The 17,856-nt window shown below is 39.0% G+C and overlaps 1 protein-coding gene across 1 annotated transcript; it reads left to right on the plus strand.

Annotated features, from left to right (window-relative positions):
- The first annotated feature begins 2,133 nt into the window (after positions 1–2,133).
- Positions 2,134–16,211, plus strand: atp6v1c2 (ATPase, H+ transporting, lysosomal 42kDa, V1 subunit C2). Its single transcript, XM_015384861.1, has 14 exons — positions 2,134–2,207; positions 2,345–2,552; positions 3,795–3,862; positions 5,310–5,395; positions 6,117–6,182; positions 6,290–6,384; positions 8,334–8,425; positions 8,498–8,593; positions 8,679–8,747; positions 9,484–9,576; positions 9,670–9,757; positions 9,837–9,934; positions 10,008–10,131; positions 15,104–16,211. The coding sequence occupies exons 2-14, from the start codon at positions 2,424–2,426 to the stop codon at positions 15,206–15,208; spliced, it is 1,209 nt and encodes a 402-aa protein (XP_015240347.1). The 5' UTR covers positions 2,134–2,207; positions 2,345–2,423; the 3' UTR covers positions 15,209–16,211.
- The last annotated feature ends 1,645 nt before the right edge of the window (positions 16,212–17,856 follow it).

Here is a 17,856-nt window from a genome sequence, read left to right on the forward strand (position 1 = left end):
ATATATATATATATACACAGAGAGAGAGAGAGAAAGAGAGAGAGAGAGAGTGCAGCCACTAGAACCTAAAGTCTAAAATGAAACGGCTGCCCACATTTCTGAGTAGTTCCATTTCTTCATTCTGTATCAGTTGATCTTTGTTAAGTCTAAAAAAATGCAAACAGCTAGTTTTCTAAGCTATGCAAAACAGAGAACAACTGTACAAGCACAAGTTAATGTTATATATGAGAGATCATGAAGGATAAACGACCATGACGTGCAAAGATGTCCCCGTCTTTTGAAACCAAAGCTGATAACTGATGGTAGAAGATGGTGAATCCAATAGTCACTCAAATACAGCAGATACTATAAAAAATGGAATGGCCTAGTCAAAGTCTAAACCTCTACCTGATTAAAATGTTGTGGTGTAAGGTTTTGGGATGAGCTGTACATCTGCAAACCTAAACAACTGATAAAGTCAGACAAAAGATTATTTCTGTTTGTTGCTGCTGCTGAAGGTGAATCAAAGAATGAACTGACACACATTGACACAATTGTTGGTACATGCGAATAAAGAATACAAACAAAAGAAAGTCAGACATTGCTTTTAGACAAGACCCAAACAGAACAACTTTAAGAAAATGTGACCAAAGGAAAAAAAAGGTTAAAAAGAAAATAAGTTAGGGCCACTATCATTTTTGTAACGGCATGAGTTTATTTTTTAGTCCTTAAAAAGGGGGTGTTGTAAGTTTAGTCAAGGCCTGTTTAATGAGTTCATTTCTTTTGTAAATCCATCTTTCATAGCATGGTTGAAAAGCAATATCTGACTTTCATTTCTTCATTTCAATGTCATTTTGATCTATTACTTATTTTGTCAGATTCAAGTAATTTTTGTGACCATTGTGGATTTTTTTTTCAAAACGAAGGAGGTTCCAACAATTTTATTCGATTTTTATTTTAAGAAATGTAAATCCTTTTATTGTCCCACAAAGGCGAATTTCACTCTCTGCATTTAACCCATCCCCTTGGGGAGCAGTGGGCCGCCGTTGTGTGGCACCAAGGGAGCAGCGAATTCACACATCTGTACAACTAATTATGGAAACCTTTTTATCCAATTGTCAGACGATTCAGAACGTAGGACCCAGAAATTCACAAGAAAGCGTTTATTTTCTGCTCAGCGCACAATGGCTCAATAGCTGGGGTAGGTTCACTGGATCCTCTGTAGGGGTGGAAACGTAGGATAGTGACTATGAAACTCAGGGAGGCAATGGTTACCAGCAAAGAAGTAACTAACATGGCTAAGAGTTCAGTCTGAGCCCAAAAGGAAGGAGTTGAATCCCGAAGGATGCAGCAGGAGCCGCCCCCAGAGTTCCAGGAGAGAAGCAGAGCAGACTGATGAGCAGAAGCCAGCTGAGGTGGAGGCCAGAGAATCAGAGAGCCGAAGAAGTACCGAAGTAGAATCCACGCCGGGGTCAGGAGACAGGTCCAAGGTCGTTTTACAGGAAAAATCAAGGAGTAAGTCCAAAAACAGAATAGGCAAAGAGAGCAGAAACAGGGGTAAAACAAAGACAAAAACTTTTTAGGATCAGGAAATCAGCAACACACTGGATTGAGAGTTACTCTCACACACAGCTCCAATAATCTGGGAACGGGCAGCTTAAACAGGAACAGGTGGATCTGATGAGTGACAATGACAGTGGGCGGAGCTATGCAGAAAAGAGCCAAATCCAGCCATCAGTGCCATGACACCAACGACTGTATTACTGGCTTTAAAGTTTTCTCTGGTCATTTGGAAAGGATAATGACTTTAAAGTTAATTATCAAAAATATTTGGATGATTATATAAAACATCGTTTGAATATTGCTTCCTGAGGTAATTAGCTTGTGCTATGCAAAGATAAAAACATATCTTTATTTTCTATTTACTTGATGGCAAATAAAAACTCTTAAAAAATATTTTTCAGCCATGAAATTTGTAACGTTTTGTTAAACATTTTGTTAAATAGGATTTAATGTTTCATGGCCTCCATTACTAACATTTCATGTCACATATGACTCTTTTTCTGTTAATGCGTATTCACTCAGGTCACCTGAGAGATGAGAGCTTCCTGTAACCGGACAGAGTCAGATGGCCGTCAGACGGCTCTCCTCAGTCGTCGGTCCGTCTCAGGTGGAGCTGCTGCTCTCACTCAGTCACTCTGAGGTGTCATCACAGGAGGATCATGAAGGTAGCCTGAAGGTATTAGACTACTTTAACAGCTAATTCTGAGCTTTATTTCAATCACATTAAACAAAACATTGAGATGTTCCAAAGAAACTCATATGACATCTTTTAGTTTAAATATTTGATTATTTGTGTTTCTAGGAAAATATCTGATGTGTTTCATGCCAAACTGGTATGTAGGATATATGATTGATGGTCTCTGTGTGAAGCAAGAGGAGTGATGGCAGAGTTTTGGCTGATTTCTGTGCCACTGGACAAGACCAGTTTAGCCAGCATGGAGAAACTAAAGCGGACCATAATTAAAACCCACCTGGCCTCATTCTGGAAGTTCTTCATCCCGGATCTAAAGGTGAGGGTGTGATCTATTCCGACAACGAGCCAATTGCACCGAATACAAGAGAAAAGTGCTCTTTTTATTTTGTTTAAAGCAGTACAGTAGAGTGTGAGAGAGGACGCTGATGGTGTTTGGTGTCCTTCTCTGGTGAAGGGATGGAGGCTCAGGTTGCTCTCTGCAGTTTGAGGCAACATTTCCATCTGACCCGTTTCCCTCAGCGTGATCAGTGCCCTGTCTGTCTACCAGAGAGCTGCTCTTTCACCACAGCTGTTCACATCTGTGGTTTTCAGCTTCTCAAAGCCTTAAAGTTCTAAATTGGATCCAGATGTTAATGTAGAACTTAAAAGCCTGATCATATTTGCACATTATTGCGAAATATTGATTTAAAACCTGATTAGCGAGAACTCAACGTTAACCACAAAGCCTTTGATTCTTTCTCAGAATGTCCTAATTGTGCTTCTGTTCTGTATCAGAAAGGAGCATCATCTCATGTAAAGATTATGTTTAATAAACAAATAATGCATTTCAAAATAAATGCTGAATACCTTGTATGAATACCTTAGTATGTGATTGGAACATGCAGCCTGTCTCCAAAGGTGGGCTAAGCTAACTGTTAAAGGAGGAGTTATATTCCTTTCTTTATAACTATTGCATTCATATCTCTATTAACTCACTATCAGTTTGGGAATCAAACACATTTCAATCCTTGATGAATAAATAATCCTTAATAAATTGTAATATGCTGTAATCCATTGCCACTCAAAACTTCCAGTGAGTGAGCTGCATCTCTTAGTTTGAAACAATTTGGCAGGAAAACTATTTACAAAATGTTGCAAATTGAGTCTTTGTCAAAGTTAGTTTCAAATAGATTTTGATGAAAAGATAATTTTTTTATTTTATTTTCTAATTTTTGAGTAGTCTATAATATCTTTCACACACACAACACCAAACCAAAACACTGCATATTTCACCATATATATATTAATGCTCTGAACTTCCACATCAGTGCGTTTTTTGCACCATGTTTTTTCTCCCACACTGTTTACATTTGATTGCTGCTGCACTTTCAGAAATGGAAATGTCATATAAGCTGTACAAAACTACATTTTTTTAGTTGTACAAAACAAAAAGTTTTAAAGATACCTGTATGAATAAAATTACAAGAATACAGGTGCTAATTGCTGTGAGCTTTCTGAGTTGTTGGATGTTTTATGACTCAGAGCAACATTATGGCTTTTGTTTCTGCTGAGGCTGCAGGTGGGGATTCTAGACAGTCTGGTTCAAGTGTCAGATGAGCTGTCAAAACTCGACGCGCTGACTGAGAGGTAAAGCAAACACAAAACTCAGCAATAGAGGAATAAATTCTGTTGATAACTGTCAGCCCGTGTTGCAGGTTTGTCCTTCACTGAAAGCAGCAGCTCAGAGCATGTGTTCAGTCTGCATGATGAATGATTAATGCTCAGGTGATGTTTCGTTTCCCTCCTGATTTCAAATTCGTTGTTGGTCTATTTGAGCTGTTGCTGCATGAGTGATGGATCCAGCAGCTAGCCACAGTTCCAGGAAGAAGATAACACTCAGCATGATGATGTTTATAGCAAATAATGGATTCACATTTATGTCTTAGAACAAATGTCCTAATGGAGCTCAGTCAGGCTGAACATTATGGTCTTTGCTAAAGCTTTTTCTTTGGACATGTGCAGATATTAACAAACCAAAGTATGTTTTGCTGTGGTTTTATATCATGTCTCATCACAGTGTACCAAATTATTGTACAGATAGAAATTATAATCATATTCTAATATAAAAAAAACAGAATGGCTGCTTTAAAGTATCCATCACACCTGAGTCAACACTTTTTTTCTGACTAAATTTTCTGACTTTCCTGCTTTGCAAAATAGCTTTCTTTTTGATAAAAAAAAGTACTTGCCATTAAACATTTGTGTAAAATATTAGGTGATATTTTTAAGATGGAAAAAATAAAATTTTTCTTGAGGCTTCAAAGAGAATAATTTAAAGGCCTCTGGGAGGGATGGGAAAGCTACATAAAACCAAGATGTTCCATTTATATTAAAAAAGGAACAAAAGAAAAAATAAGATAAGTTTAATTAAATAAAACCTTACATTCAATTATGCTTATGCATGTGTCCATTTTATCTCATCTTTCTTCTTTTAATTTCTTTTATCTCCAGCTTTTTTTTGGTTTTGTATCCTTTCTTTGTTCTTTTTTTATATTATTTCCTATATCATTCGTTAAATAATTAGAAACTATCAGTTTAAATCACAAGAGAACTTTATGCTCCATGTGAAAAGGCTCCAGCTGTGTGGATGAATCTATTGCATCCCTTTGAGAAAAAGTCAGAAGAGCAAAGCCGATGTTGTAAAAAAAAGGAAATTGAATACAGTTTGCCATAAGCCAAGCGAGACACATACATGTGAAACATGGTGGTGCCAGCATAATGCTACGGGATGGATTTACTTTAAGAAAGACAGGGATGGAAGCCATTTTATGAAAACATACCCTGGCAGGTGCCATTATCAGTGGAGCTGATTAACTGTTCTGAACGTTATTGGTTATGATGCTGGAAACTGTACACTGTGTTGTCGTGTAATATAAAATCTGAAAGAAATGCTCTAAATGGTTTGGATGTAACATAGAAAAATGTGAAAACGTTTTTTTTAGACATTTTTATAACTGCTGTGCTTTATAAATAAAAACATGAAAAAATCTTTAAAGAGAGATTTTCAGATTAACATCATTTTTTTTTCACCCAGTGTGATTAAAAAAACCTGCCAGAGTCTGAAGGAAGTGATGGAGGCGTCTGGAGACAAAGTTCAGGAGTACGCCATCGTCAACGGAGGTGATTCATACAAACACACCAAAACAATCGGAGTGTTTAATATCTAGCTAATAGAAGATGAAAAAGTCTGTGTGTAAAAATCAAAATACTCACCACAGCTCACTACAACTCACTACAACTCACCATAGCTCACTACAACTCACTACAGCTCACCACAGCTCACTACAACTTACCACAGCTCACTACAACTCACTACAGCTCACCACAGTTCACCACAACTCACCACAGCTCACTACAACTCACCACAGCTCACTACAGCTCACTACAACTCACAATAGCTCACTATAGATCACAACAGCTCACCACAGCTAACCACACCTCCCTGCAACTCACCACAGCTCACTACAAATCACCACAGTTCAGTACAGCTCACTACAGCTCACCAAACCTCACTACAGCTCACCACAGCCCACCACAGCTCACTGCAGCTCACTACAACTCACAATAGCTCACTATAGATCACAACAGCTCACCACAGCTAACCACACCTCCCTGCAACTCACCACAGCTCAGTACAGCTCACTACAACTCACCACAGTTCAGTACAGCTCACCAAACCTCACTACAGCTCACCACAGCTCACTACAGCTCACCACAGCCCACCACAGATCAACACAACTCAGCACAGGTCAGTACAGCTCACTACAGCTCACCACAGCTCACTGCAGCTCACACTGTCGTCCTCCAAAGCAAAGCAAACTAACCTGACTGTTACCTACAGGCCACAGATGGGATCAGAGAAGCGCCGTTCCATCAGCACCACAGGCTTATCTCGCATCTCTAAGAGGTATAGAGTTTATCTGCTAATAGATTCCTCTTCTATATAACCGTGGTTTATTATGTTTGCAAACCTTTAGTCTTATTTTTGGTCAGAAGTTGTTTGTTTTTTCTCAGTGGACCTGATGAGGTACGTCACCAAGTTTCAGTGGGACAAAGCCAAGTATCCTACGGCTCTGCCTCTCTGCACCCTGGCAGATCTCATCAACAAGGTACCAATTCAAGCTGACCTGAGGACCAAGTCGTCTTCTTCCTAGTATCTAAACATCATTACATTCAAATAGGTCAAATTTTTCATTCTGACGGTATTATTTCTGTATTATATGTGTGTTCATTTCCTGCCAAGTTCTTTTATTGTTTAAACCCTTAATATGAATTTAGAAGCAATTAGTGATTCTCCAGCCACTTTCTGATGTTTTCTGAAAACACTCACATTATGATCAGCAAACATGGTTTTCAACGGACTTGTCTCCTATCGCTTGTCTTTAATGGATTATTTCACGTTTTTACTGAGTAATATATGATCATCCTTCCATAGATGATATAAGTTGACCTTTGCAGTGGGAATAAAGTCTTCAATTGTTCATCCTAGTTAAAGAAATGGAGATCAATGGATTTCACTCAGTCTGCACTTTATTTTCATATCATTGCAAAGAGAGAACAGTTCATCATACGGCCCTTATGGCACGGTATTCAGCTCTGTTCTTACTCTCCCTTACTGAGGGAGCAAAAAAACCCTGAATGTTGTGTCGGAGTGAAAACAAATTACACACTTAAACAAACCTTGAGAAAGAATTTGGCTTGTCGTGGGAATAATTACACCACCCCTTACTCAGACATTTTCTCAGCCTTGCAGGTGAAACAAACTGAGTAAAAACATTTTTCACTGAATGAAAAGCATCACTAGATATAGGAGAAAAGAGAAATCTAAATTTTCTGACGACACTTTGCTTAAATCATTTGTTAAACACAGGACTGTTAAAAAGTATTTGTAGTGTAGAGATTTCCTGTTATTGTAATAAATGCTGCTTAAAATTTGTAGATCTGTAAAAAACAAAGTTTTAGAAAAATATAACAAAAGTTAAAAGTAGAATGCAGTTTTAAATGATTATTAAATTTAAAAGAGTTATTATTCATACTAATTGGAAGTAATGAAAAATTAGTCTTAGCTAATAATAATAATTTGTTTACATTTTATTATTGCACGTTTCCCATAAAATGTTTGCAGTATTTTGGAAAATTCTTCTTAAATTATTGTGGAGGAATTTAGACTAATACTTCAGATTATTTCAGAATATTTCAGCCTCTTTGGGAAATGTGTTTGAACATAAATAACTTGTTTAGGTCATGCATCAGGATCTCAGCAGGATTTCATTGCAGTCTTTGACTTTGCTCACTTTTATTTTCTCCATTGTGATTCATAGTTGGACTGCTGGCTTGCTTCTGATCATTGACCCCAAGCATTAGTCAACTGTGCTGGAGTTTAACACCATTATACTACCCTCACCGTGCTTAAACAAGACGAGGGTCTCTACTGTATAACACAGATTTTCTGTGAATTCTAAATTTTTTCCAAAATCCAGTCACTTAGGATTCTTTGTGAATACCCGTCCTGATCTATTAAATTGAACCAAACTGTGGCTCTTCTGTGTTACTGTTGACCTGTTTGCAGTCTCTTGAACACTTTCTAAATCATTTTTTTTATAAACAATTGTTTAAAAAAAGTTTTGTTTTTCCCCTAACTGATATGATGTGCATTGAGATCCTATTGATCTCTTGTAACCTTTCTCTAAAGTGTGAGCATATAAATTAATAAAACCCTAAATAAACAGACCAACTTTAGTTCTGATTGATTTGATTAATCATATTCAATGTTAGGGATTTAGAAAATAAGACCTCATGAAATTAAATCCCAAGGTTCTTCAGCAAAGTTTTATCTTAAAAGTGGTAAAATTAAACATTTTATATTTTAGCTGTAAGAAAGCCAAACATTTTAATTTCTTTAACACCAAAAAATGTAAATTGTGAAAGTATTTTAGTCTCTCTAACTTAAAGGAAGAAATCAAAAGATGCTATGCCGGTAATGTTGATATAAACATGGGCTGAGAAGAAGTATAGAAATTTCCAAGTAAAGGAAAACTTGATGCTGAATATTCTGCAGGAAATATCACAGGTGGAAACAGAGCTAAGATCAAGAGCGACAGCCTACAGCAGCCTGGCAGCTTCTTTACAAAGCCTTGAACGTAATCTAAAGTGAGTAACATGCTGTAATAAATGCTTAGATGGTCAGTATGATGTACTGAAGTCTGTGATGCTTGTTTTCAGCGGTAATTTGCAAACACAAAGTCTGAGTGGTATCATAAGGAAAGAGGACCTGGTGGTCTCTGAGTATCTAACAACTATTTTAGTGGTTGTAAGCAGGTACGTACCTTAACATCTTTCCCTTTGTATATCCTGAGATGCTCATTAAACATAAAACCGTTCCACTCTATATTATCAATCGCAGAGAAAAATATCTGCAGTGGGAGAGAAGCTATGAATCCTTCTCAGAGTTTGTGGTCCCTCGGTCGAGCAGGTGAGTTTCAGTCCAATAGCAAGGCTCTAAAACTTCTGTTCTCAAACTTCGGGAGGTCAAACTGGGAGCAGGCGTTTAAATACCTGCAGAAGGGAGAGTGTGTGGCTCAGATCAGCAGCAAGGAATATTAGTATTCTGTGCACAGAGTGATTCCAGATGAAGTTTTTAATAATTAAAAACTTTATATCAAATCAAAACACAAAGCATCAGCAGTTTCTGGTGAACTGCGAAAGAACAGATCTTAGACTTTCCAACACTGGAGGAAAACAAGCAGTGTTTTTTGACCTGGGGCATCAGGACAGTTTCTCAGTGCAGCATAAGAAGAGTTGAGGGGTGTTTACCATGAGCAGGTCCCTCCTCTTTCATTTGCACCATTAAATCTTTACATTCGCTTTTATTTTATGTCGTTATTATTATTATTACTGAGGCAGCTGAGAAGTTTGCATCTTCATACGTTTCAAGAATTCAGATTTTGGGTTCCCATATACAGAATCTACTCATCTCATTTTCATTTGTTGAACATTTTGTTGGTCCAGCTCAACAAAAACACCTTAAACAATAAAAATTTGAAGTTGTAGTGATAACACAATAGGTTGGAGAAGGGTTTCTGAAGCCCAACAAGATTTTGATAAAAAAAATTATTTAAAGTATGCACCCCCCCCCCCACCCCCATCTCACACACACACACCATTGTCCTTTCCTACCTCATTTTCTCATATTTCCTTCTGATATTTAGGAAGATTTTTGAGGACAGAGACGGGGGAATCTTCTTGGTGACTCTCTTCAAGCGAGCTGTGAACGAATTCAAAGCTAAAGCTCAGGAGAGCAAGTAAGCAGGGGGAATTTCTGGAGAAACCCCCGATGGGAGACTCACCCATGGTGTCTGCGTCAATTACCATAATGTAGTCTGTGATCCACGCAGGTTCATTGTGCGGGAGTACAGCTTTGATGTGGAGGAGAGGAAGCAGCAGGAGATCACGAAGCTCACCCTTCAGAAAAAGGAGCAGTATGTGAGTCAGGTGTTGGGATTTGCCAACAGATATTTGTGATTACGTCTTTTTTTTAACACACTTCCTGCCTTCTTCACAGGGGATCTTTGTGCGTTGGCTGAAGGTGAATTTCACTCAGGTGTTCGTTGCCTGGATACATTTAAAAGCATTAAGAGTTTTTGTGGAATCAGTTCTCAGGTAAGAATTTATGTTAATTATTGATGACCTACTAATGGAGACTGATAAAGCTTCATGTGATTTCCTTGGGTAGGTATGGACTACCTGTGAACTATCAGGCTTTTCTTCTGGAGACAGACAGGAAGCGCTCAAAGAAGCTGAAGGAGGAACTTTCTTCTCTGTTTGGACACTTGGACCCGACTGCCAGCATGAAGGAGGTAGAATAGCTGATCATTTGGTTTGATATTCTATTCTGATATCAAACACAGAGAGACAAGCCAGACACCTGGCTTTAAAGTGAAGCCTCTTCTCCTTATCTGGGTTCTGCCTACTTCATTATGCCACTTCTTGCTAAATAACAAGAACAAAAAATATGGGAAAGAAAATGCAATGACAGAGATTAGCTGAAAAAAGAACAGTTGCTGTCACTGTGCAGATTAGCTACTAAATGATGTGTCTTGGTCAGTTGTTTTTTTCAGGGCAGAGAGGGGTTGTTGCTAAGCATAATTTATAAGGATCAATTAGACATTTTGTATGCGTTTGATGAATGCACAGCATTATAACACAGATTAAAGCTAGAAAGAGTACATTTTGCATGCTATAGACCCTTTCATACAGTAAATAAACATCTGCCACACAAAAACATGTACAGTAGTATAAAAAACACAGAAGCCAATGATTGTTATGATGATTAAAGGCACCAAAAACTGAGCAAATGTAACTTTTGCATTAAGGAATGACACAGCTAGATTTTGCATTAAAAAGAAGCACAGATGAGCTTAAAATAAAAGCAATAATTTGAATAAATTTAATTCCCAAAAGAGAAGCAACATGTTTCTGAATAAATAAAATAAATAAATAAAGTATCATAGCTAAAATTAAATAGGTAGGTCAAGAGTTTACCTCTAAAAGGATCGTCTCCATTCTGTTTAGTAAATGGGCAAAAGGTTTATTTTAGCTCAAAATTATTGGTCAAACTATTAATAATATTTGACTTGAAACTATAAAGAAAAGGGGTTTTCAGATTCATGTTCTGGAAAATTTATTTAGTCTAAGATTTTCAAAAGGTCTGGTAGATTATGTTCTTTTGACCATTTTTCCTTGAAACACCTTGAAACACCGGGCTACGGTGGTGAGACTGGTGGGGCCCCACTCTCTGGAGGGGCTCTCGGGGAACGGGGGTGCCTATTGGAGTCAGCGGGGGAGCTGGCTCCCTGGGAGTGCAGTAAGCGCCCCAGTCCTTTGCTCCCCATTCCCGAAATCCTCCCTCTGCCTGCTCCATCACACTGCCACACATGTAGGTTTTTGGCGAGGGGGTCATTACTGGTGGGCCCCACCTTCTGATGACGTCCCCCGCCCCAATTTTATTTTGCATTTTAGACAGTTCCATCTACAACATTTTCACAACACACATCTATGTAGGGTATTTTCTGGGGGTTGGGGGTCAAGGCCGACCAGGGGGGGCTTATTTTATGGGCCTCAGCTTCCTCCATCCCCTCTCGCATCTATACATTGAGGGTTCAGGGTTGTCAAATGGGGGGTGCGCTGGCACCGCCTATCTCCTGGAGGGGGGGATGGACTGTGCTGGACACCCCCTCTTGGTACTCCCAGTTTTAATTACATCTGAGAGCAACACACAACAACACAACATTTGAGCAGGCGCAGGGAGGATCGGGGTCTTCTCACACCCCTGTTCCCCGGCGGCCACCTGGAGTCTGGGGCCTGGAGGAACAGTGAGCCACCTGGTCCGTGGTTTTGGCGGGGGCCGGCTGCAGGGCCTAGGTGGCCTGCCAGTGGCGGGGCTGTCACTTCTGCTCTCCCCAAAGAAGGTTGGAAGGAGGGGCGTGTAGTGGTGGTTTGAAGTAGTTTTGGGGGTGGGGGGATGGATGGCGGTTCTGGTTGGGTGACCTGCGTGGGATGGGTGGGCCCCGGTCCCAGGGGGGGCTCTTGCTGGGGGTGGTCCGGTCCGTGTGCGGGGTGGAGGGCCGGGCTCGAAGCAGGAATGAGATGGGTTGGTGTGGCGATATCGCCGCTCCCCTCCCCCCCATCCGGATTTTAGGTTCACTTATTGCCAGACAGGACACTGTTAAAAAAAAAAAAAAAAAGTTGTTTTTGTAGTTTCAGATCCTCGGTTATCGGTGCATATTTGTCCAGTTCCTTCGTCTAAAAAAAACTGAGCTTTTTAATAAAGTAAAGCTTGGCTCTTACCTTTTGCGCCTCTTGGCAGAGAAATTAAAAGAAAAATAAATCTAGCCGAAAACTCCTGTAGGGCAAAAAAAAAACAGAACACCTACTTTCACCGATCTTGGTTCAGAATTCCCATTAGCTTCTGAAGGTAAAATCATGATGCAAAAACTTGGAAAGCTCTTAAAACAACAAAAGCAAAACATGCATTGTTTTGTTTTGTTGGCATGTTTGAATCTCAAAAGAATTGAATAAATATCACACAAAAAACAAATTATGTTCAAAGAAGGTAAAAACAGAAATAGAACAAAATAAAGTATGAAGAGTGAAACTTAGTAAATAACTTTAAAAATAGAATCAGATCAGTGGTCACTGAATGTGCTGTTTTAACTCAACAATAAGGTATGTTTGAAAAACAGTTAACGGAGGGGTTTAGCCTTGCACAGAGCTATATACAAATATTTATATCTATATATCTATAGATACAGTGAGTAAAATACGTATTTGAACACCATGCTATTTTTTCAAGTTCTCCCACTTAGAAATCATGGAGGGGTCTGACATTGTTATCATACGTGCATGTCCACTGTGAGAGACATAATCTAAAAAAAAACCCCCACTAGAATTCACAATTTAAGATTTTTTAAACTGTTTCTTTGAAGATACAGCTATGATACAGCTGCAAATAAGCATTTGAACACCTGAGAAAATCAGTTAATATTTGGTACACTAGCCTTTGTTTGTGATTACAGAGGTCAAACATTTCCTGTAGTTTTTCACCAGGTTTGCACTGCAGGAGGGATTTTGGCCCACTCCTCCACACACAGATCGTCTGTAGATCAGTCGGTTTTCTGGGCTGTCACTGAGAAACACAGAGTTTGAGCTCCGTCCAAAGATTCTCTATAGAGTTTAGGTTTGGAGACTGGCTACACCAAGGCAGAACCTTGATATGCTTCTTCCAGAGCCACTCATCTAAATGGCCATTGGCGAACTTAAGATGGGCCTTGACATGTGCTGGTTTAAGCAGGGGAACCTTCAGTGAAATGCATGATTTTAAACAATGGCGTCTTAATGCTTAGTGTATTAGAAACAGTAACCTTGGAAACGGTGGTCACAGCTCTTTACAGGTCATTTTTCACTTTTCCTAGGATCCTTGAGACCCTACAAGGTGAGATCTTGCATGGAGCCCCAGTCCGAGGCAGATTGACAGTCATGTTTACTTTTTCCTTTTTCTAATGATTGCTCCAACAGTGGACCTTTTTTCACCAAGCTGCTTGGCAATAATCTCCGTAGCCTTTTTCGACCTTGTGGAGGTGTACAACTTTGTCTCTAGTGTCTTTGGACAGCTCTTTGGTGTTGGCCATATTAGTAGTTTGATTCTTACTGATTGTGTGAGGGGAACAGGTGTCTTTATGTAGCTAATGACCTCAAACAGGTGCACTAATTTAGGATAATAAATGGAGGGAAGGTGGACATTTTGAAGGCAGACTAACAGGTCTTTGAGGATCAGAATTTCAGCTGATAAACAGGTGCTCAAATATTTATTTACAGCTGTATCATACAAATAAATAGGTAAAAAAAAATCATAAATTGTAATTTCTGCACTATTTTTTAGATTATGTCTCTCACAGTGGACACGCACCTACGATGACAATTGCAGACCCTGCATAATTTCTAAGTCGGAGAACTTGCAGAATAGTAGGGTGTTCAAATTGTTATTGTCCTCACTGTGTAAAGATATATTTATATAATTATATGTATATTTTTAGCATTGTTTTTTAATATTTTCTTTTTCTACTTCTTTTTGTAACCTATTTGGGCATTAAAGCCCCAGGAATCGATGTACCAGAGCTAGATGATAGCTCAACAGATTTGCTTCACAGGCAGAACATAATAATTTTTGCCATGAGGATTCACTTGGTACTTGTAAATCAAACTTTATTGAAAATTATTTAGGGAATAAAATGGTATAGATGACATGAAAGAGAGCATGGAAAGGGAGAAAATAAAACAAAACAACAAAAATAGACAACACAGAAGATATGTGTTGTCTATAGAAGTAGACTTAGAAGTCTACTTCCACACCTGAATGGGATGAGAGGGAAATATTACATAATATTAATCAGGGGGGTATATATCTGTAGCTGCTGCCTAGTATTTAGTATTAGTGTGTATCCATGAGCACCTGGAACCAAACCCCCATATTATGTGTGCATGGGCATGCTTTTGTAAAGGATTTAAAAAGCTTCTTCTGAAGGAAAATATGCTTAAGAGGCCAGGAGGCCCAGACTGGCCCGGCAGCCACCAGAAATGAGACAGTGCCCATCAAAGTATTGAGCCCCTGACATAGGCACCTGTCTCTGGCATGGAGCATAAGACGGGAGGAGGAAGGCCCTGCTCATACTTGGGCCCTATGATGTTCCAGTAGGTGGGAGGGGAGGAAAACACTCAACCTGACTTGTAAACAAATTTACATACATTCACACAATCCCGCCCTTAAGCCTATGTGGACATATGCAAGCATTCAATAGAGACGCACACAAGGAAATGCAGACACTAAACATATTTTTATACTGCTCATACAAACACTGTCCTCCTGGGCCTAGGGGCCAATCCCTCTGGGGGACACAGCCCACAGACCCAGGAGGAGATCCCCAGATCCCCCGCTGTGAGAAGGAGGCAGGCAGCAGGCAGGGGCCGGAAACAAAAGGGGCAGAAAACAGGTGCCAAGGGAGGAGAGGAGCAATTTTCATCTAAGAAATTATTCCTTTGGGACTTGGGCTGAGAGGTCCTTGCAGCCCAGTTCTAGCCCCAACAACAAGCTCAGAAAAATGTCACCAATGCAATTAACCCTAAGAATATTTACAGTCCTGTCAAATTTACATTTTAATGTTAGATCTAAATGTTCAATCTAAATTCTAATTTGCAGGTTATGCAAAGACTGATAGTAATTTCATGGTTGACTCTATAAGTCTGTGATAGCTTTCTGCGTTATCTCTAAAACAGGTGAAGTGTGACATCCCAGGGCTCTGTCAGCAGGAGTACTCCTCCTACATCTGCTTTCATATCAGCACCATCATGCTGGAGAGCGGCGAGCAGACAGCATCGTGACCAACTGACAGAAAGCACCTCAACAACCTCAGCAGTCAGGACCAAAAACAAACCAACAGTACTATAAAAAGTAACCTGTGACAGATGGACATACTGCATATGCAATGACCTGTGTACATAAACCTCAACTTCTGGGAGGTAAAGTCATGTTAATATTCTCTTCAGTTGAGGATTGTTTATCCTTCTATCATGAATGCTTATCTTTGTAAATATGTGAAAGTTTTCTAGGAATCCAAAGCTCCCATCTGGCACCTCTGGTAAAGCTTAGAATAAAATTCAGCTTTTTATGGTGATGCATAAACTCACCAGAAGAAACTTTAATTTGAGCATAAATTTGTCCATAAATCTGAAAAATCCCTAATTAAAAAGTAATAATATTTAGTAAGACTGTCTTACTAGTAGCAAAGCATTACAACACTCCTTTATATTTAACAGCAGAAATAAGATCCTTCTGCCAAATTCAATCTTTGCTTGAAACTGAACTCAACTGGAGTGTTTAATGCCGGAAAGCTCATCTTTAGTGTCAGCTGACCAAAGCCACAGTTTCAGTTAGAAAGCCCGGTGCAATAAACCCAATGCCTACACGTTTGTGATGGTAGGATAGGAAATGTCGGTTCTTGCATCTCTACCAAAACACTGGTTAATGTAATGTCCAAGATTCAGCTCTCTGGCAGTGAGCTTTAAAGCCCATAATGGTTCGTTTAATTTCCTCTTCCTCAATGCACACTGTAGAATGATACACTTAGGTTCTTTTGCAGGCTTGTGTGTTTAAGCTCCAGTTCGTTTATGCTTTTTAATCATTGCTGCAGCTGATCTGGGGAAGTTGACTACATGTTCTCTTGTCTTTCCTATTTGAAGGGTTGTCCTTAAAAAATGTCCTTCCTAATTAAGTCATATCTAAACCTTAAAGGTACAGTGGGGGAAAGACCCACTGCACAACCCTGTACCTGCTCCCGAGAGGGAACACCTATTAATCAGCTGTGTGCAAGAGCATGCACAACCCCATTTCTCCTCGTGCACGTTTGGTTTAAAAGTTGCAGTTTGCATCGCTTACACGTTTACTTTCCAAAAGAAGATTTGCAATTTTTCCACTATGTCAGACACACCACCAGTAAGTGAATATGGGGACGAGCACATAGGTCAGCATTATGTAAACCTATCACCACAATGATTGACAATTAGGAGGACCACTTATTTTGATGTCCACCCAGAAAAATAACTTCCTCCCATATACCTTTCAGTTAAGAATTACTAATAATCAACTTAAAGAAGTAAAGCATGAAGTAAATGACTGTGACATATATTAACCTGGAGTTGTAGGGGTAGCAATACGTTTGTCATTTTGATTTTTGTTAAGGATATGTGTTGTTTAAATAATATTGAATGTTTTTCAAATCTGTTGTAAAATTTTGCAACCATCCTAAAAGAGGAATTTAAACTTCCACACATTACCAGTGGTGCCAGTGTGGAGGGTGCTGCATTGAACTATTCTGTTGTAAATGCTGATATCACTGCTCGGCTTGAAGAACTTAAAGTGATCACATCCTTCCAAAAGCTGTCAAGCAAATAAAGTGAATAAATCAGTGAAACAACTTATCCTATTCTGTGTAACATTGATCCATGTCTTCAGTTTATTATTTTCTAATGCCTGAATTTTTCCTTGGTCAGCTGTGTCATTGTTATATACACTCAAAAACTGCACCAGATATCTAAGAAAAAAATATAAAATAAAAACAGACTTTGAAGACTCTTAGAAAACCTATAAATCATCTGAAAATGGAAAGAGTGAGGAAAGTAATTACTATAAATTCTCCCTAAACTGGCCAAGGAGGGGAATGACCAAAGAAGCAGCCCTGACGGTAACTGGATGAACAACAGAGACTCACAGTTAAAATGAGAAAACAAAATTCCCAGGATATGGAGGAGTTGCAAGAATAAAGCCAGCATTAAAAAAAATCCTTAAGTTATCTAAGTTGTTTTAAAGGTTTCCTCCAATAGTTGGAATGTGCGGGTCAAATTCCAACTAAGACATTTTTGCAAATTTGCAAACTTATGTTGAAAGAGACAATCCCACAAAAGACTCCTCCAATATAAATTCAAACCTCACGTTTTAGAAATAGAATATTTATGGTTTTCCTTTTGTTTTCTACTACTTTGAGTTAATCAATACCATAAACCCAAAAGTTAAGTGGATATAAAATAACACATGGAAGGTGTAGTAATGATATACATGTCCCAGTCACCAGATAGATTTCTCTCTGCTGTGTAAAGCAGCCATTTTAATATCAGAACCATCAGTGTGTTAAAAGACAAACAATAATCCTGAACAAGAAGGAAAGATTGGACTTCATCATGATGCAAACAATATGGCATAGCTTCTTCTAAGTGGCTTTGAGATTCCCAGCAAGGCTGTTTGTTCAGAGCATAAAATATGCAACAGTTAGCTGCTCCTTCACTGAAAAAATGTTGTTGGTTTTATTTGCATCTGAATCCAATCAGAGAGCAAACAGCCAAATGTGGTTGGAAGCGACAATTGTGATTGTTTCCTCCTGGTGTCTGTGTGCGTGTGTGTGCACGTGGGTATGGGAGAGAGAGAGAGAGAGAGAGAGAGAGAGAGAGAGAGAGAGAGGGGAGGGATGGAGAGAGGA

Source organism: Cyprinodon variegatus, unplaced genomic scaffold, assembly GCF_000732505.1.
Source record: "Cyprinodon variegatus isolate N-32 unplaced genomic scaffold, C_variegatus-1.0 Scaffold325, whole genome shotgun sequence".
Classification (NCBI taxonomy): Eukaryota; Metazoa; Chordata; class Actinopteri; order Cyprinodontiformes; family Cyprinodontidae; genus Cyprinodon; species Cyprinodon variegatus.